The 22,333-nt window shown below is 42.5% G+C and overlaps 1 protein-coding gene across 2 annotated transcripts in view; it reads left to right on the top strand.

Annotated features, from left to right (window-relative positions):
• rhobtb4 (Rho related BTB domain containing 4) overlaps positions 1-22,333 on the top strand; it is a 204,587-nt gene that overhangs the window by 150,192 nt on the left and 32,062 nt on the right. For both annotated transcript variants that reach the window (XM_028804661.2, XM_028804662.2), the window contains exons 7-8: positions 19,870-20,020; positions 21,688-21,776. In XM_028804661.2, the coding sequence (XP_028660494.1) occupies positions 19,870-20,020; positions 21,688-21,776 (240 nt within the window). The remainder of the gene's footprint in view (positions 1-19,869; positions 20,021-21,687; positions 21,777-22,333) is intronic.

The following is a 22,333-nucleotide window of genomic DNA, read 5'->3' as shown; positions in this document are numbered from 1 at the left end:
GTAGAAGGAAAAATGGATTGGGCAAAATACCGTCAAATTCTTGACGAAAACCTGCTACCCTCTGCCATAAAGTTGAAGATGGGCAGAATGTTCACCTTTCAACACGACAACGACCTGAAGCACACATCAAAATTGACCACACACTGGCTGAAGGAGAAAAAAGTGAATGTCCTCATGTGGCCCAGTCAGAGCCCAGACCTAAATCTACTGGAAATCTGTGGAAAGATTTGAAGATAGCAGTTCACCAATGCTCACTATCCAATGTGACCAAACTTGAACAGTTCTGTAAAGAAGAGTGGGCAGATATTACTCAGTCTAGATATGCAAAGCTGGTAGAGAAGTATCCCAACAGACTCAAGGCTGTCATTAAAGCAAAAGGTGGTTCAACAAAATATTGACATTGGCATTGGGGGGTGATCCTTTATTAATCTCGGTAGGTCTTGTTTTTGATTTTTGATTTTTCTGAACTGTAGCTGTGATATCTTTGACTTGGATGTTTTAGGTTGCATTGAGTAAGTAAAGCTGGGAAGAAATATTTTCTGTGTGTGTTTTCATTTAAGGTTGTAAAGCAAAAAAATGGGAATATTTCGAAGGGGGTGATTCTTTTCTATACCCACTGTATGTATATATATCTTTATATATAATCTTCATTTGAATCTTGATCTTTGTTTGTCCGCGAATTCACTGCCTTGTGTGGTGTTCCTGCTGTGTTCAGTAGAGGGCAGTAGTGATGGAGGAGGAGAGGAAGTGAGGGGGAGGATCGTTGGATGAGGTTGGAGTGTGGTGATTAAAGAGGATTGAACTAAAGGAGACTACGTGCTGTTTGTACTGGCTGAATACACAACACCTTAGTTGTTACTTTTGTTTGCAAACACTGTCGATACCACTCTTTGTGTTTAGATCTGGCGTCGACACCTGCTTCGTTGTCGAGACTGTGGTTTTTTGTGTTTCTGTCGACCGTCGTTGGCAGCACTTCGTCCAAATCGAATGTTCACCCACTTCTTGGAGTCGGCAGTCAGAGTATATAAGTCGGACACACTTCTATGATTTTCCATCAGTCGGCGTTTGGAGTTCAAGAAAGAAGCATTGGTTCTTCCTTACTCTTTGGATTGCCACAAAGCAACCTGCGAGATTGGAGAAAGGTTGAGAAGAGATCGTGAGAGGAAATGACAACGTCATGAAAACGAGACGGACTGTGAACAGAGAGAAGCAGAAATGCTCCTCCACCACCACATAATTACTATTCGGACAGTGATTCCGAGTAGGCCGTTCCTATCGAATCAATGTCCAAGGGTTTTGTTTTGTAATTTTGTTTCCCTTATAAAAAATCATAATGCTGTGCGACGAAGGGCCCAGTTCACGACTGGCAGCCGCGTTTAAACAGGGAGCCCTTCACAGACAACTTTAACACGCGCAACGTAGTTGGGCGTACATGGCTAGTATATATATATTGTGGTACCCGGATGGGGGTGGTACCCAGCCGGGATGCCCGAGAAGACCGGAGGAGGGCTTATGTCTCCTCCAGACCTCGAGGGGGCGACTGCCCTGGGGACCATGGGTACAGAGCTGGGAAGCTCGACCCTGTAGGGGCCCATGGTCACCGCCAGGGGGCACCCCAATACCAGTAGGACCCTGGACCTCAGCACTTCCGCCATACCCGGAAGTGCTGGGGGGAAGAAAAGAGGGGACACCCGGAGTGCTTCCGGGGATACAGCCGGCACTTCCGCCACACTGGGGCGTGTCGGTGGGAGATTGCCGGGGAGGCACCTGGCGCACATCCGGGTGCTTATTTAAAGGGGCTACCTCCCTTCCGAGGGCGACTTGAGTCGAAGGGATTGTGTTAAAAAAAATGCTTTAGTTGCCTCACATTTTTATGCAATCGTTTTGTTCACCCCACTGAATTTAAGATGAAAGTCTGCACTTCAACTGCATTTGAGTTGTTTCATTTAAAATTCATTGTGGTAATGTACAGAACCAAAATTAGAAAAAAGTTGTCTCTGTCCAAATATTTATGGACCTAACTGTGTGTGTGTGTGTGTATATGTATGAGTATGTATATGTACAGTATATATATACAGTGCATCCAGAAAGTATTCACAGCGCATCACTTTTTCCACCTTTTGTTATGTTACAGCCTTATTCCAAAATGGATTACATTCATTTTTTTCCTCAGAATTCTACACACAACACCCCATAATGACAACATGAAAAAAGTTTACTTGAGGTTTTTGCAAATTTATTAAAAATAAAAAAACTGAGAAATCACATGTACATAAGTATTCACAGCCTTTGCTCAATACTTTGTCGATGCACCTTTGGCAGCAATTACAGCCTCAAGTCTTTTTAAATATGATGCCACAAGCTTGGCATACCTATCCTTGGCCAGTTTCGCCCATTCCTCTTTGCAGCACCTCTCAAGCTCCATCAAGTCGGATGGGAAGCGTCGGTGCACAGCCATTTTAAGATCTCTCCAGAGATGTTCAATCGGATTCAAGTCTGGGCTCTGGCTTGGCCACTCAAGGACATTCACAGAGTTGTCCTGAAGTCACTCCTTTGATATCTTGGCTGTGTGCTTAGGGTCATTGTCCTGGTGAAAGATGAACCGTCGCCCCAGTCTGAGGTCAAGAGCGCTCTGGAGCAGGTTTTCATCCAGGATGTCTCTGTACATTGCTGCAGTCATCTTTCCCTTTATCCTGACTAGTTTCCCAGTTCCTGCCGCTGAAAAACATCCCCACAGCATGATGCTGCCACCACCATGCTTCACTGTAGAGATGGTATTGGCCTGGTGATGAGCGGTGCCTGGCTTCCTCCAAACGTGATGCCTGGCATTCACACCAAAGAGTTCAATCTTTGTCTCATCAGACCAGAGAATTTTCTTTCTCATGGTTTGAGAGTCCTTCAGGTGCCTTTTGGCAAACTCCAGGCGGGCTGCCATGTGCCTTTTACTAAGGAGTGGCTTCCGTCTGGCCACTCTACCATACAGGCCTGATTGGTGGATTGCTGCAGAGATGGTTGTCCTTCTGGAAGGTTCTCCTCTCTCCACAGAGGACCTCTGGAACTCTGACAGTGACCATCGGGTTCTTGGTCACCTCCCTGACTAAGGCCCTTCTCCCCCGATCGCTCAGTTTAGATGGCCGGCCAGCTCTAGGAAGAGTCCTGGTGGTTTCGAACTTCTTCCACTTACGGATGGTGGAGGCCACTGTGCTCATTGGGACCTTCAAAGCTGCAGAAATTTTTTCTGTAACCTTCCCCAGATTTGTGCCTCGAGACAATCCTGTCTCAGAGGTCTACAGACAATTCCTTTGACTTCATGCTTGATTTGTGCTCTGACATAAACTGTCAACTGTGGGACCTTATATAGACATGTGTGTGCCTTTCCAAATCATGTCCAATCAACTGAATTTACCACAGGTGGATTCCAATTAAGCTGCAGAAACATCTCAAGGATGATCAGATTAAACAGGATGCACCTGAGCTCAATTTTGAGCTTCATGGCAAAGGCTGTGAATACTTACGTACATGTGCTTTCTCAATGTTTTTATTTTTAATAAATTTGCAAAAATCTCAAGTAAACTTTTTTCACGTTGTCATTATGGGGTGTTGTGTGTAGAATTCTGAGGAAAAAAATGAATTTAATCCATTTTGGAATAAGGCTGTAACATAACAAAATGTGGAAAAAGTGATGCGCTGTGAATACTTTCCGGATGCACTGTATATGTACTTTATACAGGTATGTACATATAGGGCATGGAGGAGATTCCAGGAGATAGGCAGTTACTCTAGGAGAGCTGAGCAGGGCCGTAGAAAGTCCTTAACCCATCAGCAGGACCGGTATCTGTTCCTTGGGGCAAGGAGGAACAGGATGAGCACTGTCAGAGCCCTACAAAATGACCTCCAGCAGACCACTGGTGTGAATGTCTGTGATCAAACAATCAGAAGCAGACTTCATGAGGGTGGCCTGAGGGCCCGACGTCCTCTAGTCGGCCCTGTACTCACTGCCTGGCAGCATGGAGCTCGATTGGCATTTGCCATAGAATACCAGAATTGGCAGGTCCACCACTGGCACCCTGTGCTTTTCACAGATGAGAGCAGGTTCACCCTTAGCACATTTGACAGATGTGAAAGGGTCTGGAGAAGCCATGGAGAACATTATGCTGCCTGCAACATCGTTCAGCATGATCGGTTTGGTGGTTGGTCAGTGATGGTTTGGGGAGGCATAGCCATGGAGAGACGCACTCTACAGGCTAGACAACGGCACCTTGACTGCCATTAGATATCGGGATGAAATTCTTGGACCCATTTTCAGACCCCATTCTGGTTCAGTGGTTCCTGGGTAACTCCTGGTACATGACAATGTGACAAAAGTATGCAGGCAGTTCCTGGAGGATGAAGGAATTACCATTGACTGGCCCCCACACTCGCCTCACCTAAATCCAATAGAACACGTCTGGGACATTATGTTTCGGTTAATCTGATGCTGCCAGGTTGGACCACAGACTGTCCAGGAGCTCAGTGATGCCCTGGTCCAGATCTGGGAGGCGATCCCCCATAATACCATCTGTCGTCTCATTAGGAGCATATGCTGCCTGGACGTTTTCAGGCATGCATACAGTGGGGCAAAAAAGTATTTAGTCAGCCACCAATTGTGCAAGTTCTCCCACTTAAAAAGATGAGGGAGGCCTGTAATTTTCATCATAGGTATACCTCAACTGTGAGAGACAAAATGAGAAAATAAAATCCAGAAAATCACATTGTCTGATTTTTGAAGAATTTATTTGCAAATTATGGTGGGAAAAAAAGTATTTGGTCAATAACAAAAGTTCATCTCAATATTTTGTTATATACCATTTGTTGGCAATGACAGAGGTCAAACGTTTTATGTAAGTTTTCACAATGTTTTCACACACTGTTGCTGGTATTTTGGCCCATTCCTCCATGCAGTGATGTTTTGGGGCTGTCGCTGGGCAACACGGACTTTCAACTCCCTCCAAAGACGTTCAATGGGGTTAAGATCTGGAGACTGGCTAGGCCACTCCAGGACCTTGAAATGCTTCTTACAAAGCCACTCCATCGTTACCCGGGCAGTGTGTTTGGGATCATTGTCATGCTGAAAGACCCAGCCACGTTTCATCTTCAATGCCCTTGCTGATGGAAGGAGGTTTTCACTCAAAATCTGATGATACATGGCCCCATTCATTCTTTCCTTTACATGGTTCAGTCGTCCTGGTCCCTTTGCAGAAAAACAGCCCCAAAGCATGATGTTTCCACCCCCATGTTTTACAGTAGGTATGGTGTTCTTTGGATGCAACTCAGCATTCTTTCTCCTCCAAACACGACGAGTAGAGTTTTTTTCATCTGACCATATGACATTCTCCCAATCCTCTTCTGGATCATCCAAATGCTCTCTAGCAAACTTCAGACGGGCCTGCACATGTACTGGCTTAAGCAGGGGGACACGTCTGGTACTGCAGGATTTGAGTCCCTGGCGGTGTAGTGTGTTACTGATGGTAGCCTTTGTTACTTTGGTCCCAGCTCTCTGCAGGTCATTCACTAGGTCCCCCGTGTGGTTCTGGGATTTTTGCTCACCATTCTTGTAATCATTTTGACCCCACGGGGTGAGATCTTGCGTGGAGCCCCAGATCGAGGGAGATATCAGTGGTCTTGTATGTCTTCCATTTTCTAATAATTGCTCCCACAGTTGATTTCTTCACACCAAGCTGCTTACCTATTGCAGATTCAGTCTTCCCAGCCTGGTGCAGGTCTACAATTTTGTTTCTGGTGTCCTTTGACAGCTCTTTGGTCTTGGCCATAGTGGAGTTTGGAGAGTGACTGTTTGAGGTTGTGGACAGGTGTCTTTTATATTGATAACGAGTTCAAACAGGTGCCATTAATACAGGTAATGAGTGGATGACAGAGGAGCCTCTTACAGAAGAAGTTACAGGTCTGTGAGAGCCAGAAATCTTGCTTGTTTGTAGGTGACCAAATACTTATTTTCCACCATAATTTGCAAATAAATTCTTTAAAATCAGACAATGATTTTCTGGATTTTTTTTTTCTCATTTTGTCTCTCGGGCGGCACGGTGGCGCAGTGGGTAGCGCTGCTGCCTCGCAGTTGGGAGACCTGAGGACCTGGGTTCACTTCCCGGGTCCTCCCTGCATGGAGTTTGCATGTTCTCCCCGTGTCTGCGTGGGTTTCCTCCGGGCGCTCCGGTTTCCTCCCACAGTCCAAAGACATGCGGTTAGGTGGATTGGCGATTCTAAATTGGCCCTAGTGTGTGCTTGGTGTGTGGGTGTGTTCGTGTGTGTCCTGCGGTGGGTTGGCACCCTGCCCGGGATTGGTTCCTGCCTTGTGCCCTGTGTTGGCTGGGATTGGCTCCAGCAGACCCCCGTGACCCTGTGTTCGAATTCAGCGGGTTGGACAATGGATGGATGGATGGATGGATTTTGTCTCTCATAGTTGAGGTATACCTATGATGAAAATTACAGGCCTCTTTCATCTTTTTAAGTGGGAGAACTTGCACAATTGGTGGCTGACTAAATTCTTTTTTGCCCAACTGTACAAGAACGTGGGGGGCATACAAACTACTGAGAACGATTTTGAGTTGCTGCAATGAAATTTCGGCAAAATGGAGTAGCATATATATATATATATATAGCAACCCAGCACCTGTGGTCTCCCAGCGCTGTGGCAACTCACCACGAAAACAAATCCGAAAAGATCATGGTCACACTATGAGCACCTGCTGTCGAAAGGTGATGCAAGGAACATTACAACTTCAGGAAACAGTATTACTTAACCATTAACCTGGCCACGACCATGCCCGATTGCGGTGTCTGTGAATAGGAGAGTGGTAGATCCCGCTTTAATAAATAACCGTGAAGTTCCTGTTTCAAGCTGAGTAAAGTTGGTTTTGCTAAAGTACTGAGATTCAGCCTTATGTTTTGCGGTGCAAAACAAGGACTCACACGTCACATGGTACCAAAAGTGGCGTCCTTGTACCAATGAATCCCCAAGAAATACAGCAAAACCTAGAGCACGATGAGGCTCCAGCAGCTGCCGCTGCCTTGGCATGGCCATGAGATGTACTGCCAAAGATGGCTCCCTCAGACGACCCTGAGTGTTTCCTATTCTGCTTTGAATGTAATTGCAATGTGAGTGCAATTTGACAGGGGAGCCTGGACAGCTATTTTATCCCCGTTTTTAACATGAGAAGTCCTCCTAGCCATACGGACTTTACTTCCCGAAAGGCTTGATGTTTATGACTATCTGAAGCAACTGATCCTCCACTGCACGGCTATGAGTACGGTGGTCAAGGGGCGTCAGTTTCAGCTGTGGCATATTGATCCGGATTGCCCTGTTTGAGGACAGATCCAAGACTTAGTGGACCTGATTCAAAGCTGGATCCGCAGAAACCCTTTGCAGCGTATTGTTGAGAAGCTCGCTATTTATGCAGTTCTATTGGGGATAGATGAGTGCCTTTGTGATGAAAAGCTACGAAATGATGTCCACTTTCTGCTGGATCTAACCCACAGACTCGAGGGTTCACAAGCCACCTGGCTTGACCCCAGTGTCGATCCAGCCAGGACAGATGTTCACAGTTGCTAGCTGCATGAGTAGAGGATGCCAGAGGGTGAACACCATAGTGTGGACTAAGCGCAGCTGATTTCGCTGTGATCAACTCAGACACCTGGCTCGAGAGTGTCACCTCCCACCTGTACAAACAATGGCTATCGGTCTGGCTCAGGTATGTGCCTCGCAAGTTTCCCCCAGGCTGTTAAAGGAGGACAATTTTAAGGTCTCTATTACATTGCCGGATGGGAATTCTCAGTGCTATTGGACTCTGATAGCGACCTCCGCATAGTCAACTGTGACTATCTTCCTTCCTTCCTTCCTTATAAGGCCACAGACAAAGTGAACATCTGTTGCATCCATGGGGACATTAAAACATATGAGACTATATTACTCTCCCTGAAATTTAAAGAAAAGACCTGTAAGATTTGAACTGCCATATCAGACACCGCACCCTGGCCATTCCTAATAGGAAAAAGGAATGCCCTCTTCCCATGGGTCTTGGCCACCTGCAGAACACCTATCCCTGTAGTGGATAGAGAGGGTCTTGCCGCAGATAATGTCAGTCAAGGAAACAGATTTGAAATTGAACCAGAGTTGTCCATCAAGCTAGGGGATGAATCCTCAAATGAATATGCTGAACAGCTGGCAAACTTTTCCGCGCCTTCACACGCACCAACAGCCTCCACAGACTGGAGACTCAATACGGACCCGGACAAAAATGAAATAGCATTGAGAGGTGAGTGTGATGCTGCATCAGACACGGTAGCAGTAGGAGGCGAGGGCAACTCTGCATCAAACACGGAGGAAGCAGAGACCGGCATCCCGACGGACTTTGTTCACCAACAACAAGCCGATAACAACTTGGATTTTACATTCAGACAAACCCAGGTTGCAAATGATTCTTACTATCTGGAGAGAGAGGACCTGAATTTTAAAACACTACATTTTTTTAATTAAGAATGGTTTTCTGTATCGGGTGATTTCTGATTGCATGGGTGATGGACGTATCGAGCAGTTGGTAGTACCAAGTGAGCATAGGGAGAAGGTTTTAAAAATTGCTCACTGGCACGTTTTGGGGGGGTCACCTCGGTGCGGAAAAGATGAGGGAATGTATTTTGAAACGCTTTTATTACGCGAATATTGGCCGGGATGTGGAATGATTTTGTAAGGCTTGTCCCAACTGTCAAATAGTTTCTTCTCACAGACCCGCCAGGACGTCCCTAGTACCGATGCCTATTTTAGAAGTCCCCTTTGACAGGGTGAGATTATTTATCGTTGGCCCACTTCCCAAAAGTAAAATTGGCTTTCAGTATATGCTCGTGTTAATCGATTACGCCACAAGATAACCAGAAGTAGCTGTGCTCCAACAGGGAGACGCCCAGACTATTGCAAAACCACTCTCAGATATGTTCACACATATTGGTATCCCTCGCGAGATTCTCACTGATCAGGGCACACCCTTTATGTCTCGCATCATGAAGCAGCTATGCAAAAGTTTCAGAATTAAGCAGTTACACTCTGCGGTTTATTATCTGCAGACGAATGGCTTGACTGAATGATTTAATAAAACCCTAACGCAGATAATTCGGCAATTAGCCCATGTATATCCAACTTTCTGGGACAGTGTAGTAGGTTTCCTCCCATCTGCTGTCCGGGAGGCTGTGCAAACTTCCATTGGCATGAGCCCTTTCAAACTAGTATTTGGCCGGTGACAACTCGGGGTGTTGGACATTTTTTGGGATGAATGGACTGGGACTTGCGAGACAACCCCTGGGGAGAGGTTTGTTGACTTGAGTCGTTTCACTGCAAGAGCGGATTGCCAGATTATCCTCTATTGCAGTGGAACATCAGCAGCGCAAGCAGGAGGTGCAAAAACATAATTTTGACAAGATGAGTAAACTCCACAAGTTTAAGAAGGGGGATCGTGTGCTGGTGTTGAACCCATCCGATCCACATAAATTTCGGGCCGAATGGCAAGGGCCAGCAGTGATAGAAAAGCGTATGTACCCAGTGAATTTTAAAGTCAGAATTCCCGGATGGCTGAAACCCGTACAGATTTTTCATATTAATCTTTTATAAAGGAGTTGCACAATCATCACAAAGTTCTGGTCACAGCCATAGCGGTCCCCCCCGACTGAGGTCGCCATTGGGGATGATTTGACTGACACCCATAAAGCAGTATTGCTATCGCTGATCGAAGGGAATTTGGATTTTTTTTTGGCAACACCTGGCTGGACTATGATTGCAGAAAACAAGATTGTCACTCCACCTGGTGTTACTATACAGGTGCCCCTGTATCACCTACCAGAGGCAACAAGGAAACATGAGGAAGTTCAACAAATGCTCCAATTAGGTGTTATTCAGCTGCGCAGTACTGAATGGCAATATCCAGTCGTACTAGTCTCAAAGTCCTACAGTTCGGTTTGACACTGTATTGATTTTAGGAGTTTGAATAAGATTTCCATGATTGATGCATACCCGATGCCACGTGTAGATGAGCTGATAGAAAAGCTCGGGCAGGCTTCATATATCTCCACTCTTGATCTCACGAAAGGTTATTAACAGGTCCCATTGGAGGAGTCTAGTTGTGAGAAACCTGTGTTCGCCTCTCAGGACGGGTTGTTTGAATTTACAGCACTTCCTTTTGGCCTTCATGGCGCACCGCTGACCTTTCAGCAAATGATGGACGAGATCCTGCGTCCACGATGTGGTCATTTTTAGTAATAACTGGGAATCTCGTCCGCCTTCGGGCGCTGATTGACAGTTTGCGGGTAGCAGGGTTGATGGCCAACCATAAGAAGTGCAAGCTGGGTATGTCAGAAACCCACTATCTGGGATATTCCATGGGGAAGGGTTTGCTCTGTCCTCAAATGGACAAGGTGGGCGAGGGGCTTGCATACCTCCAACCTGAAACAGAGAGTCACAGTCAGGCTTTCCACGGGCTCACGGGGTATTACAGGCAGTTCATTCCCAATTTTGCAAATCGGGCCACCCCCCTTACAGACTTGACAAAGGGCAGAAAAAAATCGTAGAATTGTATGGACCAACGCCTGTGAGAGAGCTTTCGTGGACCTAAAGGCCGCTTTATTATCATTCCTGGTTCTGCGCAATCCTGACTTTTTGAAGGAATTTATTCTGTAAACAGATGCTAGCACTTTCAGTTTAGAGACGGTGCTTTCACAATTTTAAGAGGGTTAAGAACACCCCATCACATTTCTCAGCAGAAAGCTGCTACCCAGGGAGCGTAATTATTCGACTATTGAAAAAGAAAGCTTAGCGATTAAGTGGGTAGTGGAAGCCCTCTGTTACTATCTCTGCGGCTGACAGTTTACCCTAGTGACTGACCATGCGCCGCTGCAATGGCTATACAAACAGAAGGATACAAATGCCTGGCTCACTCGGTGGTCTATTAGCTTTCCAGCTTTTGCTTTTGATGTTTGCCACTGTCCCAGGGCTGCACATACCAAAGCTGACATTCTTTCCCACCTATCCGAGCCCGGTTTGGATGGTCGCTTTGCCCACACTGGTGTGGACAAAGCTGAGGGGGGAGATGTAAGGTTTCTAAACTCTTTTGGGACTCTCCCTAACGAGATGACACACCAAAGAGCGTCCTGGAATGCGATCGCTGAGTCTGTGGAGAATAGCATATTGGTTGCCGGGGTGTAATCAGAATATAAGTTTAATGTCACTGTGCTCTTTACAAAAATTATTTTATAAATCCACTCACATGTACAGGCCAGACCATAGTTAGCACACAGGGGCTCTCAGCATTTAGAACTGCTAGGCAAGCATTTGAAGAAAGAAAGGTACAACTAAGAAATGGGCATTGTACTATTTCTGTATGTTAGAGATGAAATTGAATCCTCTCCTTGCCTTGTTTGGAACATGAGTAAGGGCCTACACGTGGAGAAAACAGTATAAAAGACTTGGACAGTTTTTGGACAGCAGCCAAACACCTCGAAGCCGACGGTCGGATGGGTGATAACGTCATCTGTCCTGAAAATCCTTCCATTGCAGTGACGGAAAATGGCAGACTGTATACATCGAGATCCCACCTTGGTAATTGTCTTGCCATTTGGTTTCCTCCGTTTGTAATGCAGCGTAAATCATCATTAAAGACAGCTAAGTTATTTTCTCTTATGTGATTTCTTACCACCATATCACTATGGGAGGGATATCGCCTTTCTGCATTATATCTATATAGTTTCAGGTTACTTAAAACGGCGCAATTAAAAAGAACTTATTCCAACTAGGGAGCTAGCGACCCCTAGAGAAAATACTGGGCCACCGAGGGCTCCCAGCACTGTGGCAACTCACTGCGAAAATGAATCCAAAAAGATGGCGGTCACGCTATGAGCACAAGCCGTTGATGAGGTGATGCAAGGAATATTATATCTGCAGGGAACAGTATTACTTGGCCATTAACCTGGCCACAACCCTGCCTGATTGCTGTGTCTGTGTATAGGAGAGTGGTAGATCCCACTACAATAAATAACTGTACTGTTCCTATTTCAAGCTGAGTAAAGTTGGTTTTGCTAAAGTACTGAGACTCAGCCTTATGTTTTGAGGTGCAAGACAGGGACTCACACGTCACAATATACATATATATTGTGACGATGCGGGTTTGCTGCATACTCCCATCTGCTGTCTGGGAGCCCTTAACCCAACACCGTCGGTATTGTTACCGATGAGCTAAGCAGTGAGGCAACAACATAGCAAGGGGATGGTGCAAAAGTGTCAAGTGCTTTTATTAAAACAACACAACAAAACAGTGTTCAAATAAATAAAGTGCAGTGTTTCAAAAAGAGTCATTTAAATAAATAATCCATAAAAACAAATGTGAAATGTGGAGGTTAATATCATTAGAAAAAACTCTTCTTAAAAACAATGAGGTTAAAACCATACAGAAAGCTGTCCTTTTAAAAATCCGGTGCATCCTTCTTCTACTACTGGCGGCTCCCCTGCTTCACGTTTGGGCTTCTCAATAGAGGTGTCACCCTAGCTGCAGCTGATTAGCTCTGCCTGCTTCGGCTGTTCGGTTTGCCTCACTGACTCCTGGCTCCGGTAGGCTCCTCCAAACAGCGATTTGGGATTCCCCAATGACCAGGGCTCTCACGCTTGGCACACCATGTCCCAAGTCCTGACTCCCGCTGCCTTCCGCGGCCTTATGCAGAGAGTCATCCGCCCGTCATTACTGGTCACTCCCGCTACATGATCACTCAGCAGGAGCGACCACTACTACTACTCCCGGATGTCAGCCCAACACCCAGGCTCACTGTACAGCTGCATGCACGAGCCTGCACTCGCTCGCTCTCCTGCACCGGCTTTGTCAAAAGTGTTTTGGAAGTGAAAAGAGTGTCAGACAGAGTAATGATTATGAAGCTGGAAATTGAAGGTGTGATGATGAATGTTGTTAGTGCATATGCCCCGCAAGTTGGGTGTGCGATGGATGAGAAAGAAGATTTCTGGAGTGAGTTGAGTTTTTAACTACAGTAATCCCTCGCTATATTGTGCTTCGACTATTCGCGGATTTTATATGTAAGCATATTTAAATATATATCGCGGATTTTTTGCTGGTTCGCGGATTTCTGCGGACAATGGGTCTTTTAATTTCTGGTACATGCTTCCTCAGTTGGTTTGCCCAGTTGATTTCATACAAGGGACGCTATTGGCAGATGGCTGAGAAGCTACCCAACCAGAGCGGGTATTAAATAAAACTCCTCAACTATATTGTGAGCACGGGGGCTGTTCGCACCCCTAGAGGATACGGCCGCTCCTCAAAAAACGCTGAAAGATTACCTTCACATTGTTCTCTTCCTTGCTGGGCTTACACATGGCTGCTTTATCAAGCGATATGCTTCCCGCACTGTGCTTCGCATACTTAAAAGATCAAACAGCACGTATTGATTTTTAATTGTTTGCTTTTCTCTCTCTCTCTTGCTCTGACATTCTCTGCTCCTGACGGAGGGGGTGTCAGCAGGGGGGCTGTTCACACCCCTAGATGATACGGATGCTCTTCTAAAATTGCTGAAAGATTACCTTCACGTTGCTCCCATCTGTGCAGCTGCTTTGTCAAGCGACATGCTTCCCGCACGGTGCTTCGCATACTTAAAAGCTCGAAGGGCACGTATTGATTTTTGATTGTTTGTTTTTCTCTCTCTCTCTCTCTCTCTGACATTCTCTGCTCCTGATGGAGGGGGTGTGAGCAGAGGGGCTGTTCGCACAATGGCCTAGAGGATACAGGCGCTCCTCTAAAAAATGCTGAAAGACTACCTTTACATTGTACATCCTTGCAGCTGCTTTGTCCGGCGGTGCTTCGCATACTTAAAAGCCAAACAGCCCTATTGATTTTTGTTTGCTTTTTTCTCTCTTGCTCTCTGACATTCTCTGCTCCTGACGCGCACTCCTTTGAAGAGGAAGATATGTTTGCATTCTTTTAATTGTGAGACGGAACTGTCATCTCTGTCTTGTCATGGAGCACAGTTTAAACTTTTGAAAAAGAGACAAATGTTTGTTTGCAGTGTTTGAATAACGTTCCTGTCTCTCTACAACCTCCTGTGTTTCTGTGCAAATCTGTGACCCAAGCATGACAATATAAAAATAACCAAATAAACATATGGTTTCTACTTCGTGGATTTTCACCTTTCGCAGGGGGTTCTGGAACGCAACCCCCGCGATTGAGGAGGGATTACTGTAGATTTTTTAATGGAATCTTGCAAAGTGAGAGGATGTCTGTGGAGTGGAGAAGAAGTTTACTGGTTCCGATTTTTAAGAATAAGGGGGATGTGCAGAGCTGTAGAAACTACAGGGGGATAAAATTGATGAGCCACTGCATGAAATTATGGGAAAGAGTAGTGTAGGCTAGGTTAAGAAGGAAGGTGATAATTAGTGAGCAGGAGTATGGTTTCATACCAAGAAAGAGCACCACAGATACAATGTTTGCTCTGAGGGTGTTGATGGAGAAGTATAGGGAAGGCCAGACGGAGTTGTGTTGTGCCTATGTGGACCTGGAGAAAAGCGTATGACAGATTGCCTCGAGAGGAGTTGTGGTATTGTATGAGGAAGTCGGGAGTGGCAGAGAAGTATGTAAGAGTTGTACAGGATATGTATGAGGGAAGCGTGGCAGTGGTGAGGTCTGCAGTAGGAGTGATGGATGCATTCAGCGTGGAGGTGGGATTACATCAGGGATCGGCTCTGAGCCCTTTCTTATTTGCGATGGTGATGGACAGATTGACAGATGAGATTAGACAGGAGTCCCCTTGGACTATGATGTTTGCTGATGACATTGTGATCTGTAGCAAGAGTAGGGATCAGGTTGAGGAGACCCTGGAGAAGTGGAGATATGCTCTAGAGGGGAAGGAGAGGAAGGTCAATAGGAATAATACATGTGTGTGAATGAGAGGAAGGTCAGTGGAATGGTGAGGATGCAGGGAATAGAGTTATCAGAGGTGAATGAGTTTAAATACTTAGGATCAACCGTTCAGAGTAAAGGGGATTGTGGAAGAGAGGAGAAAAAGAGAGTGCGGACAGGGTGGAATGGGTGGGGAAGAGTGTCAGGAGTAATTTGTGACAGTCGGACATCAGCAGGAGTGAAAGGGAAGGTATATAGGAAGGTTAGTGAGACCAGCTTTATTATATGAGTTGGAGATGGTGGCACTGACCAGAATGCAGGAGACAGAGCTGGAGGTGGCAGAGTTAACCAGCGTTTAACAGACAGATGCAGGAGGCACACTTATAAAAGCCCACGAGCCCACAACACAGTCCAAACACAAACAGCACACCTTAACAGAATACTCTTCTTTCTTTTACTCTTTCTCCTCCACTCCTCTCCGGCAATCTTCACCTCACAACTCTGGCTCATTGAGTATACATATATATGTGTGTATATATATATATATATATATATATATATATATATATATATATATATATATATATGTATATTCACGGCATTCATAGTCTGAATCACAATGTGATTGTATGGGTGGTTACCTACCAGGTAACGCTTGTGGTTGGTCAGCAAGTCAGCTAACATCCGCCACGATGCCCTCAGTTATGAGAAGCAGATCATAGAATGGTTGAAATAGTTTACTGTCAAATAATGCAAAGAGTACGCCCAGAATTAGGGCGAATTAGGTCTGAATGCTTATAGAAACGAGAGATTTCAGTTTTTAGTAAATTTTCAGAACTTTTTAAAACATGTTTTTCCTTTGTCATTTTGGGTTATTGAGTGTAGATTGATGAGCAGAAATTGAAAATTAAACAATTTAAATTTAAATCTACAACACAAATTTTTCAGAAAATGAAGGGGTCTCAATACTTGGCAAATCCACTGTAGTATATCTACAATAAAGAATTATTTGTGTCCTGCCACCAACTCACAGATTCCACACTTTCACATTTTTTTAGATTATTTCAATGGCTAGCAACTGATAGCCATTTATATTTTTACCTAAGATAAGGTTGAACATATTGGTGATTTTGCAATCATTAAGGGCTTTTCACAGATATTGTGCAAAGTGGCCAGGGACTACTGATGATGCCATTATCTGAGCCAATTTTACTGTGTGTCAAAAGACATGAAATGGCAAATTTAGCGGTGTATGACTATTGAGTGATAGTTGATAATTAAGCCGACATATCTATTGACACATGTAACCAACTGACAGAGTGTAGCAGAAGAGTAATACAATACAGCAAATCAGCAAATGCACAGCTTGATGGAACTCGAGGTATGGGTATTGGCTTTGCAATATGGAAAATGCACTTCTGCTGTCTACTTAAGTCATTGGGTGGCATCAGAATTTTCTCCTGCGATGAGCTGTTTTGTCTTCTGTTCTGCACAGCATTACTAATAGAGCGGGAGTACTCATACATATTGAAGAAGACGAAGGAAGTGATGAAGGTTAGAAATGTCAAAATTACTGGTTTACATAGTTATTATGTTTTGCTTACTAATTTCTTTTGCTTGCATGTCATGATACTTAATTTATTATATATATCTTTTAGAAAAAAACTCAGCATACACCATCAGAGGGAGTGTGGGAATTTTTAGTACATACTGGAATTTATTATCTAATCTTTATTTAAGGATCACAGAAAAATAACAGATTATATAACTTAAATAAATACATTAAGTTGTTCTTCTTTTGGCTGCTTCTGTTGGAAGTCACCAGAGCGGATCATCTTTTTCCATTTCTTCCTGTTCTCTGCATCTTGCGCTGTCACACCCACCACCTGCATGTCCTCTCTTACCACATCCGTAAAACTCCTCTTAGGCCTTCCTCTTTTTCTCTTGCCTGGCATGAACAATTTACAAATTGTTGGGCTGTCCAGGTATTATCTGTGTATGTGAAACAGAGTAAATTTAATTTGTTGTGTACTGCTACTTATTCTTTTCACTATCCCACTTTCATTTTTTTCTGTTGGAAAGGCTACCTCATGCCTTAGAAAACAAAAACACTGTTTTGTCACCTAAAAGAACAATGTTGTCTTTAGAAAAGTGGGGTTTTGTTTTACAATAGGTATCTGCCATTCTTTAATTTAGATCCGAAGAAATATGTGTTCAATTTAGTGCTTATTTGTATGCTTTACCTTAATTTTATGTTTATTTCATATTACCTTTCACCACATTATTTCATCCCACCAAGGGACCAAAACATCACCCTGTTATAATAAAGGTGTTGTCTATCAATTTTTTTCCAGTAAACTTATGATGTTTTTTTCTAGGCGATTTCAGTGGTGGGATTGATCAAACAGTACTTTATACTTGGTCGTAAAGTGGCAAATTAAGAGGAGTTTTGGGAAACACACACTTGTACATTACATGCATGCATCATAAGGTGGCATGTTAATCACTAATATTCAGCATATTCAGAAAACACACTCCAAGTGTTGTCTTTTTCACAATGATGTTTTTAGATCTTCCTTTTACTATTCTTTGCAGTGTGTGGTTGACCTCTGCTTTATTACCAAATTTAGATTTTGGTATCCATTTTTAGCAGTTTTTTGCAGCATTCTTTTTGAGCTCTGACTGCTGTGCTGCTCTATATATGACTAATTCCCCGCTCTAATCCAAGGCTTCTGCATGAAGTACCCTAATGTTTCACATGTAAAGTTTGAGTAAGGCTTGCGAGTAGTATACGGTGAAAAGTTTATACCTGTGGGTGAAGTCAGAGGTACTTAAGAATTTCTTTAACCACAGCACGACTCGAACAAGCCCTTTAAGAGAGTTTCAAAGAGACAACAGTAAGGAATTATTAAAGAGAAAGAAACGTGGTGATCCAGTGGTTAGCTGTCCTGCCTCATACCTCCATTGCTGTCTATTTGATTCTAGAGAAGGTCACTGTCTGGTTGAGGTTTGCTTGTTCATTTGTGCATCCATGCTTATTTTGGTCTTCTGGTTTACTCCTGTGTTCCAGTCTCTTTTACATTAAGGAAGTCGGGTGACACTAAATTGGCCAATTGTGAGAAAGTGTGCACTTAGCAATTACTAGCCCTCTGCTGGATTTTGTTTTTCTTGTGCTGTCCCCTTCCTTTTATCCCCATGCTTCCAGGATTAATTTTGATTATTGAGTATCTCTTAATGGTAAGCCCTGGGAGTTAATCTACCCAAAGTCCCCTGAAAAGAGGCTTTAAATTACAATTAGAAAACTTTTGAGGGTTGTATTGTCATAGCTGTTTTGGTAATTCCTGAGGATTCCCCTAGACAAATTTAGGTGTGTTGCTGACTTGGGAGTGGCTTGGTTTATTCTGTTCATTTTGTTGCTATTCTAGGCCCTCACTTGTAGGAAAGAGTGTTTATACTAATTTACTTGTAATATCTTTTTAATAGAGATCATATTGATTGGTATTTGAAACTTAAAGAATATGATAACTGTTTATATAAACTGTACTGTAATTTTGTAGATCAATGAAAATCTTAATATTAATATTAATAATATTAGTAATAATAATAATAATTATTATTATTATTATTAACATTTTTATTATTAGTAAACAAAGTATAAAGCAAACAAAGTATAAGAGTATAATTAATATTCTTAACTGCAACTAAGGAACAACTCTTCACTTTGTAAAGTAACTCAGCTTTTTATGCATTTCTTTCTTGAATCTTCCCTTTAGCATTTCATTTCTATTTTTCCATCTGTTTTCATACCTCATTAACATAACAAATTGGCACCCCTTATTCATTAATCTTAAAATAACCGCCATCTGTAGTAGTTACACATTAGTCTAAACAAGATGCGAACCCTCTAAATCTGCTTCTGGAAACATGTCTGTAAGAAAAGAGAACAGCTGCTTATTATGAGGAGCATTTTGTCTGTGACACTAATATGTTGTCAGCCCATGGATCGGATATTGTGCACAAAGTGTCCCTGGATGGGACCAGTCCAAAACTAGAAACCTAGTTTATAAACCTTATCATTACGTGGATGTGATTCTAGTTAGAAGCACTTTAATAATGTCTGTTTTTTGTGTTTTAGAGATAGTTGATTCTTTAAGTATATAACCATTCTGTAAAATGTTGTAATCAGATAGTTCTGCAAGGGTTCAAATATGTTTAGAGCGACTAGTAATTCATATTTATGAGAATGCTATGTATGCATTGATGTCAGTGGGTTATTTCCTTGTTAAGGTTTTGTGCAAAATTGTATTTACTAAACATACAAATAAACAACTTTATATTTAAAAAGTGTTGAAATAACATCTAAATTCACGGTACTGCCCTGACTTAAAATTTAAATTTTAAATTGCAATAATGCTTCCAGAACATGTGAAATGAAGTAAGCTTGTTTAGAAATTTTACACGTATACAGTACAACATATTATAGAAGACACAACATACATCTCTGGGTTACTTTTGTCATATCATGATACTTTAATGTAGTTCTCACTGTTCATGGCACTGTGGCATGTTGATTAGCACATTTAAATTAAGTATTTTACTGTAATTTGTACACATGACAATAATGACCTGAGAAACTCACAAGTATGGCTTTTGAAATTAAACTACTGCAAGTTTTCCAGGTCATCTCTTCTAGTTGAGCAATACAGTAATCACATTACTAACACATTTATGGGTGTTACACTATTGGCACAAGTCTGCTAGATTTTCTTCTCTAATCTGAACATCAGCTGTACTAGAGTTCTGTTCTTGGGATCTGAGTATAAAATTATAGACGGAACTCCAAAATTCTGAATAGTGACTTAGATTTGTTTTCCTGTGTTCTTTTACTATCTGTTTGCTGGCTATTGGCTCTTAATATCTTGTTGTGTAATTTTTAAATTCCTAGGTTTCTATTCCTAACACAAGCTGCACATGCATGCGGACAGTCCTTGAGTATCTTTACACCAGCCTCTTGGCTCCTTCACCAGGGCTTGACTTACTGGAACTCATCGAACTGGCCAGTAGGTTGTGCCTGCCACGCCTTGTTGCTCTAACAGGTCAGTAGAGAACAGCAGCTTAGTATAACTGTTGTATCTGTTTCATTTCACACATTGTATCACGTAAGAGATAATAGTGTGTACTTTGTGTACAAAACAAGAAGATACTAGTCTATGTTAAACGTAACTAAATTAAAGGTTTAATTTCAGTGCTTTATACTTTGTTTACTAATAATAAAAATTTTGAAAACCTGTCAGACATGTATTTTTGTACAACCAACATCTTTTTTTATTGAGCTGATATACATGGAACACATTTCCCATTCTTTTCTATATCAATGATAAGTAGACACTATTATAAACCTGAATAAAGAACAGGCACAATGATTTACTAATCTGCTTAGATCCTTTAACACAGAGAACATATGTTGTTTCACACACAGATCTAATGACATTATCACATTATAAATTTAGATAACTACAGTTGAATTTTTTCTATAAGGTGTAATAGACTTTGGCATTTCTGCTTATAAAGATACTAGCTATGCTATCCATCCAAGGCAGTTTGAAATTTAAGTAATCTACATAGATCTCAGCGTCAATGTTTGCACCATCTATTGGAATGTACTGTATTTTGTAATGCATTATTTAACAAAATGCATTACATTTGTCATTTGAACACATGGCACATCACAACCATTTGTGGGAATAAAATGCATTACTGCAAATGTTTGAGATGCACCATCTGCTGGAATGAGAGAGACATAGCAACCAGATGGACACACAGACAGACACAGAGACATTTATTCTTTAATTAAGGTGAGTGATTTCAACTTTAATCAAATAAGAAAATTAAATGGTAAATCACAGTGTATTGCAGAATTAAATTACAATGATCCCAGAATTATGGTTTTATGTTGTGGTGTTCTGTCACTCTACTGGAAATTCACTTAAAATTCTTAATCATAATCAAATAATTATATTCCAGTGCATTGTAATTTTAAAATTGTTTATTCCTTGATGACACTACTTGAGATTTAGAACATAACCCTTTGTTAACAACATAATCTCACGACCACATTAATGTACCCTAGGGTTTTAATTTATGAGTCCATAGCATAAAATCAGCACTTTATTGTTATGAAGCCATAGCATAAAAGCAGCACTTTTTGTTATGAGGCCATAACATAAAAGCAGCACTTTATTGTTGTACCAATCCAAGACATAATGCAGGAGACAAAGCACTAGAGCAAGAATGTTGCCTTTTTTAGTAGAGAGAGAGAGAGGTTAGGAGCACACACTGATACAGTGCATTGCTGCACCCACCACATGACAAACCAACTCAGGATCCCAGATTAGGACCCGAGTGCAGCCATGCAACAGGTGACACCTCAGCACCACAGTAGTTCACATGGAATGGAACCAATTCTGCCACCAACCCCAGGTTTTTCCGGCAGGTTGGATGCAGATTAGCATCATACCCAGGACAGCAATTGCAGGTTAGGGGCTTTGCTCAAGGGCCCAACAAAGTAGAGTCACTTTTGGTGTTTATTGGATTCAAACCAGCAACCTTCTGATTGACAGTGCAAATCCCTAGCCTCAGAGCCACCACTCCGCTCTGTGGTTAGTGTGGATTCTTTTCTCTGTTTGCTCTCAAGTTGTTTTTGGTTTGAGTCCTGTGTTCTGTGTACTACTTTTAAAGTTGTTCTCTTTCTATTTCTTCACAGAGCAATATGCAATTGATGAAATGCTGAGAGCTGCGAGTCAAGGAGTTGATATGGATGGACAAGTGTTGGCATATTTAGAAATGGCACAGGTATCAATCAATTTACAATGAGAAAATAATTATTCTCCATTTTCACAGTTATTTGGTGATTAGTTTATCTTTTGTGTAACTGTGCATTCAGTTCACTGAAATATGATTGAAATTGTTTGAGGCTGCAGCAGCTGCAAGTTGGTGGTGGGAGATTTGATGTTAAGGGTTTATGCCAGTATTAGGGCAGGTTTCAGTTTAGTCCTCTGTGTTGTTTGGCTCAATAATTAAACCCACTGTATTACAATGGCAGCCACATACATTGTTTCTTTAAGGATGTGGCAAAGATGCATGAGTTAGTTTTGAATGTAGCTCAAGAAAAGTTGTCAAGAAAGTATGTGGAACAGAGATGATAAGAACAGAAATGGCATTCAGGTGGAGGAAGCATTTTAAAGGGAAAAGAAGGAAATTTTCATCTGATGGTGAAAATGCTGTTTTTGAGAAATTGTTACATTGCTGAAAAAATGTGGAATGTGAAGAAATGCACTTAGAAAAAAAATCCTTTGGCCTGCAACATCTTTTTTCATTTTGTTACTCTCCCAACATTTCTACTCAGCTTC

This window comes from Erpetoichthys calabaricus, chromosome 7, assembly GCF_900747795.2.
Source record: "Erpetoichthys calabaricus chromosome 7, fErpCal1.3, whole genome shotgun sequence".
NCBI classification, from domain to species: Eukaryota; Metazoa; Chordata; class Cladistia; order Polypteriformes; family Polypteridae; genus Erpetoichthys; species Erpetoichthys calabaricus.
This window is presented reverse-complemented; position numbering and strand designations above follow the sequence as displayed.